This window comes from Hipposideros armiger, unplaced genomic scaffold (assembly GCF_001890085.2).
Source record: "Hipposideros armiger isolate ML-2016 unplaced genomic scaffold, ASM189008v1 scaffold_326, whole genome shotgun sequence".
NCBI lineage: Eukaryota > Metazoa > Chordata > Mammalia > Chiroptera > Hipposideridae > Hipposideros > Hipposideros armiger.
Genome location: NW_017731676.1, coordinates 751687 through 762930, shown reverse-complemented (window position 1 = coordinate 762930; position 11244 = coordinate 751687). Strand labels below are relative to the sequence as shown.

Below are 11244 nucleotides of genomic sequence, written 5' to 3'. Positions count from 1 at the left end.
TCCATCTTATGATTTTTATACTTTAATATATTAATGTACTAGATTTCATTAATTTGTTTTACAACATTGATATAATGTGTAACTGGGATAATTCAACTTGGTCATGATTCTTATTACTTTTGTACATTGCTAGATTGGGTTTGTTAAGTTTTGGGTTTGGATTTTGGTATCTATGTTAATTTCTTATACTTGATGAGGGTTACTTGAATTTCTTTTCCTTTGATTGCCATAATTTTGTTAATTTTATTGATATTTTCAAAGAATCAAATTGTTGGAAGGTTACTCTTTTATTAAATAATCCATGAAAATATTTCTTAATTTTTACAAATAATAAAAAATATAATAAAAAACAAAGTGAAAAATTAAATTAAAAATAAAATTTTAATTTATTTGGAGTTGTCAGTTTAAACAGATAGAAAAAATCTCAACAGTTTTGCCATTATAATTTTATTATTACTTTTTAATAGAAAACTGTTTGGATACAATTTCTTACAAAAATTTTAAACTGCAGTTGTGTGGCATTTTCAGCTCTTAAATGCCTAGATAATAGTCAAAAAGTCAAAACTCACTAATCATTCCTCTAATTGCAACCTTTTAGATCTGGCATTCTCTTAAAAAAATACTTCACCTAAGAATGCTCTTAAAACTTACCTTGGGCATATTAGATACTTCGCTTTTTTTTTTTTTTTTTTTAGCTGAGCCATCCTGCTACCTATTGGCAGCTCAGCGGCTGCTCAGCTCGGACTGGACTCGAACCGCTGTTGCTCAGAGCTCAAACTCTTGAGCGAGCTCTTAACCAACTGAGCCACTCGGCCGGCCCTATTAGATACTTCTCTTGATTCTACACTTGATTTTAGTCAAAAGGCTGAGAAGCAATAACATATTAGATAAAAGTTGATCCATCAGTGTCAATGCATTCCTAAATTTAATCGTTTTATAGAGATAGAGAGAAAAATAAAAGTAAAAATTCAAGTTAACTAGCTCTCTTATACTGTTTTAAAATTAAAGAGATGATATATAACTTCCTTGCCATGAAAATAATATATGTATATCAAAGAATTTAAGAAACATGCAGTTCCACACAAAGATGTTCCCACTGGCCAAAAAGGGTAAATTTGAGCATTAATAAAAATAACACTTTCAATGAATCAAAACAGATCAAATTTGCTTCAATCCTTGAGTTCACAATGATACAAACAATTAAAACAAAAATTAATTGGTCATCTTTGGAGAATGATAGGGAACCATTTATTATTTCAAAACATGGTAAGTAGATAGAAGAAAATGGTCTATCTTTTTCTGCCTTTATCCTAACTTTCCTATAAAAACTATACCACTGGCTAATCAAATATTGGTTGAGGGGAAGTTGATCTTTTTAAATGTATTCCAAGAAGAAATGATGACTGAGTTAGAATATCACCATTTTGTAACATCTATTCAATAGTTAATTAATGGATCCATTCTAGATATTGAGCACCAGTGGTTGTAAACAGAACAAAATGAGAGACATCCAGACATCATGTACCTTCTAATGGAAGAATACAACCTGTGAAGAGACTGAATATGAATCAGGTCAAATCTATACCACAAAAGATCAAGTTACAGGCAATATATAGGCAGAGGAACATGACAACTACACTCTGAGTGTGCGATCAGCAAAATACAGATTTCGAGGAATCCCACAGGTAGAAATACAAGGTTTCTTCAAAAACTAAGATTCACTGAAAAGGAAGGGGTGGGAGGAAAACATATAGATTAGAAAAATTTTAGAAAGCATATTAAAATAAGACAACACTAGTATTTATTAGGTAGATGTCAGTGACGAACCAGGAAATAATTATAAATATCAGGATTGTGGTTACATTAATGAGTAGGGCGGCAGTTGTAACAGGAATGGATTAAGTGCAGGTCTTATGAGATAGCTGGATGAGTTCAATTTCTTCCACTGGGTGGTGGTTACAAGAGTGTTCTACAAATAATAATTTATTAACTATACATTTGTTTCATTGTTTTATGTACCTTCGTTGTGTTAAAATATATATTTTAAACTGGGTCAGTGAATGCATTTAGGATCTTATTTTCACAGAAAATGTTCCAAACGGTTCTATTTCTACATTAAATATCAAATTACCAAGCTGATAAACACAAGAAGTCAAAGTTGATATTTTCAATATTTATTTGTAAGGCCGAGGCAACAGCCTTTAAACAGCACAATTTGCATAAGTGATCAAGGTACATCTTGTATATAATCACAAAACCAAGACATATTTTTACATAGAGTAAAACTCAAGACAGATTTACAAGCATTTTAAAATACAATTCTCATGTATTTCAGTTCAATTTTTCAACCTTTAGCCCAAGAATTTGTATTTGTTCATTAGATTATCCAGAGAGATTTGGGTAGAACAGAAAAAAAGAATACATTAGCAAATCACCAACACGGCATGCAACATATAGTTAGAAACAAGACGTATCTCCAAGTACTTTATTTTTTATTTCGAAATTAATTTTATTAGGTTTTCATGTTTTTTAGACAAGAAATTTTTTTTCCTTTAACATCAGATGTGTTTTTGTTAGGATATCAGCACACACATTAATCGGTAGTAGGAGCACCTGGGCACATCACCAACAAATATATAGACACAATCAAACAATATTCACATGCTGAATGCCAAATGAAATTAATAATTCAACTTTGTCTATTTTACCAAATGTATCGTTATATACAGGGTAACAGGTTAAGAAAATGCTCTCAATCTACCTATCAGATAAGGAACCATTTGATTAAATGATTTTGATTTAATGGGTATCTTTATAAATAACAACAACATGGAATATACAGAAAACATCAATGTGTCATATTCAATGAGAAAATCTATTTCACTCATTCATTCTTGTATTACATCAAAGGCAAGTAATTATTAAAGAGACAGCTCATAATTATTCATTGAGCTTTCTTTCACTTTCATCTCAAGTTCAAAAAGAGGAAAAATCACTCTGTCACACTTAGAGTTATAAACATATATAGTTGTAGTCGGCTGCTTTTGGAATATTAGACATTGTAGCAATGAAAATAAGTTTTTAAAAATATCATTAGTTATGATTTAAATAATAAAGTAAAAAAATACTATAAACATCTTTATGATATCTTAATGAAATAAAACATTGATGAAATAATTTCTAATAAATTGGGCACAATATAGTATATTTGCTAAATTTTAATTTACTTCACATCACCACCAATCTAGTGTCACTACTGCTATCACCACTATTGTCACAACCGTTCGTATAATAAGAATCAATATCAGCTGGTTACCAGCTATAATAGTCCCACAATATGACTATTTCAATGAGTGTGATCCACAAAATTAATTCCACTGATATGCTGAAAATCTGCATTTATTAGTGTGATTAATTGCAATATGGACAATATTATTAAGGAGCAAAGACAATCACTGCCCCTTAGTCTTGGATACTGTTCTTTTAAACTGAAATGGTAAATAAAGAGTTCAGAGTCACCAACAATCTCCTTAATCTTAAGTAAAAACAGGGAAAACACAAACTTCTTATAATTAGCGTTATCTGTGTCTGTGATGACCATTCTGTAAATCTCTGGTTTTTTGTAAAAATTCACTATGTGCTTTTGCTTCTACAGCTAAAAGTTTTTTCAGGACCAAGTTTTAAACCAAGAAGCAACTTCAGTCTTTGATGACTAAATGAAACTGGAAAAAATTAATATGCTTTTCAAGGTATAAGTGATGTAACTGGACTAATCACATGTTACTTAGAAATTACAAACTTTGTCACTATTAGGATTAAAAAAAAGGTAACTCCAATAAAATAAAAATCAAATAAAAAGTGAAAAATCAGGTGCTGTGATATATACAAAAAAGTAAAAAAACACCAAGAGCCCTATTTGCCATTAAAAAAGCAACACTTTTGTTGTAAGAAGGGTAATCAACATCATTCAGAGGAAGTGCATTCGTATAAGGATCAGTGTTGCATAGAATAATTCCAGTACGACCTAGGAGTTTGGTTAGCTGCACACTTGGCACACTTTGGCAGGATCTTACGCTTTCTGAAGGGGGATGCTGGTGCACAAAAAGAAGCCCTGTTGTTCGCTCTCTTGACTGACCTGGCCTCACCACTCGTTCCTTGGAACAGAGGGGCACCGATAATGGAAAGACTGCTACTCTGTCAGGTCAAATAGCTACCGAGGGATGATCTGTGTTTGGGTGGCACCTCCACTTGTATTATTTTAAAAGAAACTGCAAACGGAATAAACTAAACTAACTGGTCATACTACGTCTCATGCACAACTCTGGATGGAAGTGGCTGCAGAAGAGGACCTACGGCGAGTCAGGGTTTCCTTTTAAGGGAAAATAGCAGAGCCTTTTAATGTCAGAAGATCTTCTAAACCCTTTTTTCCCCCCTGCTTATGAGTGATGATTCTAAGCTTCCTAAAGTGCTAACTTCTGCTGGAAATATCCATGGCAACCAGCAACAGATCTAGGTGTCTTTAAAAAGAAAATCGTAGCAATATCAAATCTTTGGTGGTCCCCTCCCTGCCTGTTCATTTAAAAGAAATGTCAATGGCAAACGACACTGCATTGTCAGGGGAGGAAGAACAGAAAACAGAGGGAAGAATAAGTGACTGTTAACTTTCTTAGATTGTGGAAGAGTTAATTTGCATTTTTTAATAATATAATAAAGACATATATAACCTGGGATTAATTAAAACATATTTGATTTGTAATGTTTTACATTTAATTAATTCCTCTCAAATTTAAAGAACGTTTTTTTTCTTTAAAAATGAGAAAACTCAAATCCAACTCATACAATATACTTGGAGATAATTTCTCTAAACTCAACACCTCACCCTTGAATAAAGAAGTGGCTTTTAAATTCAGATTGCAATTTAATTAATTTTGGTTAGAATATGGGAATAAGATTGGTATGATTCATTTCATTTATAATAACGCAATTTACAAATAATTTTCATTTAATTCTTCACCTTTTTCAGGTTGAATGAAAATTTGTATTTTAAAGTAAAAATTAGTTTTGGAGCTAATATACTGATTTTATTGATGCCAATGTGTGCCATTGGTTTGGAGGCTGCTTTTTGCATATAAAATTTGAAAAATAAAAAGCTGTACAATTATTCCTCACTTATGTGTATAAAACTATACCTGGAAATGTGCTTTCATTTTCTATTATAGATCACTTAGTTTGATCATCCAAACATCCCATCAGAAGGCTAGGCATATGTAATTATTTTTATCCTACAAATAAGAACACGGAGAAAATGAGTTTAAGTGACATGTGCAAGGTGACACAGTTAGTGGCAGAACCAAGACCCAAAGCCAGGCTTTTAAACCCAGCTGAATGTGTTTCCTACAACTCCATGAACTTCTCTTGTTAATGTTGTTGATTTATGGAGAAGAGGGTGCTTCATTTTAATGACTTAGACACTGGCCCTTTTACTATACTATTAAAAATAGCAAATTATATTTTAAACTCACTATAGTGTTGACTTTTCACATATTTTCTCAACATGGACGCACTTGATCACCATGATATTGTCACTAAAGTGGGAAAACAGAGTACTAGAGACAACTTGACTCAGGTGTCAGGGTTTTCATTATACAATCATTAATGTGTTAAGGAAAAAAAAACATCATGGAAGAGCAGGACATAACACCAATTTAATTAATCCATGTCACATATTAATAGAATTTGTTTACCAGAAGAAGAATTTCTCTCTGTAAATACATCACTCAAGAGAACAGAAACATGTGGGGTAATACATTCATTTGGAATTCCGCAAAGAACAAATTGTCATGCTTCCCAGAACATACCGATTTAATCTATGTCCTTTGGTGTGTAGATTGAAAAATATCTTGGTTTAAGAGTAAATTGTGGAGATTTTGAGGTTTTCAACCAAGTTTCCAATATTTTGTGGGGCAATATATTTTTGCTAGCCAGTCATGGCTTTATTTGTAGATGAATGTAATTCCATTTCTACTTAGTATGATCACTCCACATTATTTAAAACTGTATAAATGTGCTTTTACAACATGGATTCCAAAATTAGTGGTGTTTACCCTCGTAATATTTAGACACAGAGAAAACCTGTACAATATGTTCTAAAAGCCATAATTTCTTTCAGTTCCCTTTTCCCTGTGACCACAACTACCTTACTTCTATTCCTGGGCATGTCTGTAGGTGTGCAAATCTCAAAACAGTAAATTGTCTGAGACAATCACATGAAGAAAGAGTTTTAGACTTTGGAAAACAGATTTGTTACATCAGTTCTTTCCTTTCAACCTTTGAAAGGGTTACCTGCACAAAGGATTACCTTTGTCTGCATTAGAAACTATACTCATCTTTGAGCTTTTGTTTTTAGCTCTAGCTCAACTCTGCTCACAGATTTTTGCATTAATCAAAATTTTTCTCACTGCTTTTCTTGACAGCCACAGGAAATCCAAGGTTTCAGAGCTCCTTTTTTTTTAGATCTTACATATACAAACTTTTTCATTTGAGTTTCTCTCTGTGTTCCACACCAACACATTTACAAGGCTTTAAGGATGTTTTCGCTTGTTTTTCCTCTTCTCATGTTTACCACTGAAAATATAGTTTAGTACAATACTATCCAATTATAGTCTTGACTTGAGATTATTTAGAGCAGTTTCTATATAATGAGCAGACACATTTCTTCAATGGGTTTGAGTAGGACTGACCAAAAGTTTGTGCCAGTTGACTATTCTTTTCCTGAGATCCACTTTGTCAAGCCAGATACAGGCTTCACCAATCAAGGTCTTTTTCATAAACTTCCCTCCATTGGAGAAAAGTAAAATCTAGAAAAAAGAACCAAAATTTATATACATGTATATATTTTTCAACCTCTTTTAAGGACACTTGATCATCCAAAAAATAACACAAACAAGAAAAGGTGAGGGTGAGAGGAAGTAGCAGGCATGCTTGTTAGTGAACTAATAATAAGAATGTCCTCAAAAAAATTGCGTAATATTAACTAATTCACATCAACATTCCTGAAAGGAAAAGACACATCCTGAAGGATATGATAATTCTAGGTAAGATACATATTCCTAACTAGTTCTAGCCACTATGCTTACACTGGTGGAATGTTTTACAAAAGAACTTCGATAGGTAAAGTTTTACTAGTTTATGCAATGTTAACTAAAATACAAAACCATTTGAATGCCGAATAAATAAGTAAGTTCACAAGGCACACAGAACACAACATTAATATTATCTAACATTAATTTTATTTAGCATTTAATTTACTGGTGATTTTACTAGAGTATGCATGTACTTCCAAAGTGGTTTCTTGTCATACGTGAGACTTATAATAGTTGAAATTCTGTAGGATCTCAGACTCAAGAAATGTTTTTTTCTTTTAAAAATGAGTTGAAAGAAATATAGAGAGCATTAGGTGTAGGTAATCATTCATTAATCCTTGACAATTTTCTCCCTCTCTCTCTCTTCCCCTCCCTCCTTCCCTCTCTCATTTCAGAATCTTCTTCAGAGAATATTCTTTACTCCTAGCTAAAAATTTACTTTTATGTTTCTGACTTTGAAAATCTACATTTCCAGTTATGACTATTTTTTTGGAGTCTGGTTTGGGGATTTCAAATGGCATTGAGTATCTTCACTTGGATCCTGTCTTCTAATCAAATTTATCATCCTCCAACACACTCATGATCTTTGTCCCTCTTAGTCACTTCTCTAACTACTTACTCTCTGTGTTTTTGGGTTTTTTTTCTTTTTTTTAGCTGAGCCATCCTGCTACCTGTTGGCAGCTCAGCGCTGCTCAGCTCCGGCTGGCCTCGAACCACTGTTGCTCAGAGCTCAAACTCTTGAGCGAGCTCTTAACCAACTGAGCCACTCGGCCGGCCACACTACTTAACCTCTGTGAATGACACATTTGTTCACACAGACTGCAGTCTCCTTTAACTATTTTTATTCTCTTCCATACTAATGTAAGTTAATCCTCTCAATGCAGTTTTTGCTTTGTAATAGCGCTTTTGTTTTTTGTAACATATCGTATATTTGTCTCTAGTGCAAGCCTTTATTTTAAATGCCAGTACCATGGTCTTCTCTTCCCATATTTTTTTCAACTCTTTCCTTCCTTCTTTCTTCTCTTTCATTCCTTATTTCTAAATCTACTGATGACATACTATGTACAAGCATTGTATTAGGCTGTAGAACAAAGAGTAATGAAAATCAGGCATTGCCCTACAGAAGCTGATAGTATACAAGCAATGAAAGGGAACATATATAAATTATGGTACAAAACAGGTTGGGATTGGATGCCTAATGAGATAAGCGAAATGTTACATCAATAAAGTGTGATAAATTACATCTACGTTCATCTGGAAAGGGCTGAGTTTACATTAAAAGATGTGGAGTAATGTAACAGATGAAGAGAGATGGAGGAGAGTATTGAAGGGGAGAAAAAACATGAGCAAAAGATTGGAGGCTTAACTCGATTTGAAAAGATTCTGGTGTGAGTGAAGTATAGTATATGGAAAGGTACACGAGGAGATGAGATTAAATAAATCAATACAATTAGGACTCACCATCGAAAATTCTGAATGAATCAGGATAATGGTGAGTCATTGAGGGGCTTTAAGGTAACCTAGCCAGTGTTTTTAAAAGGTACCTCTGCCATCATTATGGTGAAAATAATTAAAAGGGTAAGACATTGATGGCATGTAGGCCAGGTATAGTGCTGAAATGATGTAATTAAACAGAGGAGGACCCAAAGAGGATTAGTGGCATTGAACATGGAAATAAATCTCTGTAAAATAAACCTACAGAATAGAGAAGACTTGGTAGCTAATTGGATGGGGTTGAGTGGGCTGTGGAATTCTAAGAGGCCCTTAGGAAAATACCACTAAGAACTAATTAACTTGTAAAACGTACCACAGCATATGATCAGTTTATAAATATTGAATAACTGAATGGAAAATAAATGCTGTATGAATAAAAAAAATAAATAGTAACTGTGTAATAAAGAATTACCTGAAGAGAATGTCCTGTGGGACTTAGGCTGAATCTAAAAGTTTCATTGAATGAAGGCTCTCGATCATGTCTACACACTCTTGTTTTTTTCTTGATCACCTTTTTTTGGGTAGAGATGTTCATCACGTATATTTTTACATATAAATCTGAAAATAAGAATTCAGCTTAAGTGTCCATTATTCATACAATGTCCTATTGAAAGAATTATAATTGTATACTGAGAGCTCTCCTAAAATTTATACAAAGTCAGCAGACCATGTTTAATTTGTTTCAGACAACATAAAGTGATTAGAAGATTCACCAATTTTCTTAGCAATTTAAATTTGTTTTCCTGTTCTATAATAACACATGACTAAATTTATGTGTTGAGAAAATCTAGCTAAAAACTTTTAAAATATCAACTTGTTCTACATAAGGGAAATTAATTCTTATTTCATATTTTCAGATGTATTTGGTGTACAGCCCAGATTTTAGTTTGCATTTTCCAGAATATTTAGAACATATTCCTAAAGAGTTCCTAGATATATTATATTGCTCATTATCATAAAATTATATACCTGGTAGGTGATCTGGAGATTTAAATTTGTAGGTGATATTTCTGCATTGCAGAATTTCAACTATTAGTTGTTCACCATCTGTCTTCATCTCCTTCTTCAGTGCAATCTTGATTTCTCCCATTACCTGAGTTTTAACTGGAAGAATATAATAAAACTGTTAAGGAATGTGTTATGACATTTATTAAATGTTTACTTCAATACTTCAGTCATACATTCATTAATTGTTTATCAAATGCTAAACACCTTATTGCATCCTGCAGGTACATAGATGAATAAAATATGGTCCAAGCCCTTAAGGAATGAAAGTTCTCATGGGAAGACTGATAAATTATATACTCACAACAATGTATGTAAAGTATAAAAAGATAAGCTAGTAAAAAGAGAGGTATGGATGAAATGCAAGTAGATAAATGTTACTCAACTGTAGATTTTTAGGCCAAAAGAGGTAATAGATTGGGCTATAGGGAGACAGACATACATAAAATAAATGGGATTCTAATATAATTTATAAGAATTAATGTCATATGAAATACAAGAAGTTGTTTGTCAATATTTGCTCATTACCAGGCTTGCTCAAGAATACTTCCTAATACAACTAAATGCCATTTTATGTTATTTCTATTTTCTTTGTAAAAGAAATAACCAACAAAAACATGTAGTAATAAAATTGCACAAGAAAAGCAACAATAAGTGATTTAAATGAATCTGATGTATTTCTTTCCAATGTTTTTCTAGGGTCTTTATATTATTGAAGAAGCTATTCATGCTAGGTGATATTCTTTATTGATTCACACTTTCCTCTATCAATTTATATATTGATCCACCCACAATTATTTTATTTGCTACCCTACTCTGTGATAAGTGCTCTGTTAGGAAGAATGGATAGGATGGTGAGAAAAAACACGCATGCTTATTAGTTTTATGGTTTTTCTGTGGATTGAAAAGAAATCCCCTAATGAAATATTTTCATCAATAAATGTATAATTAGAAAGAGTGAAAAGGTTATAAAGTATGAGAGCATGGTTTTAGAAGATGCTGAGAAAGTGCTGCTTGAGCTGAAACCAGAGGATGAGAAAGGAATAACTAGGTGAAATGGATGGGGAAGAACATTCTAAAGAGAAGGCACAGTGTGTTCATAGAAGGGAACATTGCATAGATGGGACTGAGGAACTAAGTAAATGTCCGTGTGATTATCACATATTGCTAATTGGTGCAATGTTAAGAATTTGTGTTTTACCTTTAGAAAAAATAGGAATTTATTGAAGGTCTTTAAAAACGAAAGTAATCATTTCTTCTAAAACATTTTGGATCCAGGACTTCTTTATGCTCTTAAAAAAATGGAGGGTCCTCAAAGAGCTTTTGTTTGTGTGGATTATATTATAGTTATCGATATTACAAATTTAAAATTTCTAATTAAAATATAAAATGAAAATTATATACCTATAAATATTTTAAGAAAAATATCCATATTTTCCAAAATAAAAAATGTGAAGAGTGCTGTTTTATATTTTTTCAAATTTCATTTATGTTTTTCTTAGTAGAGGACAGCTGGATTCTCATACCTATTTCTATATTAAATCTATTAAATATGTTGTTTTAGTTGAAATATATGAAGAAAGTCCAGTCTCACACACACACA

General features: G+C 32.3%; 1 protein-coding gene across 5 annotated transcripts in view; it reads right to left on the bottom strand.

The window, feature by feature from the left end:
• Positions 1 to 2152: 2152 nt before the first annotated feature.
• PCLO (piccolo presynaptic cytomatrix protein) overlaps positions 2153 to 11244 on the bottom strand; it is a 409380-nt gene continuing 400288 nt past the window's right edge. For all 5 annotated transcript variants that reach the window (XM_019660711.1, XM_019660712.1, XM_019660710.1 and 2 more), the window contains 3 exons: positions 9606 to 9740; positions 9049 to 9194; positions 2153 to 6857 (listed from right to left, as the gene is read on the bottom strand). In XM_019660711.1, the coding sequence (XP_019516256.1) occupies positions 6717 to 6857; positions 9049 to 9194; positions 9606 to 9740 (422 nt within the window). In that variant the 3' untranslated portion in view covers positions 2153 to 6716. The remainder of the gene's footprint in view (positions 6858 to 9048; positions 9195 to 9605; positions 9741 to 11244) is intronic.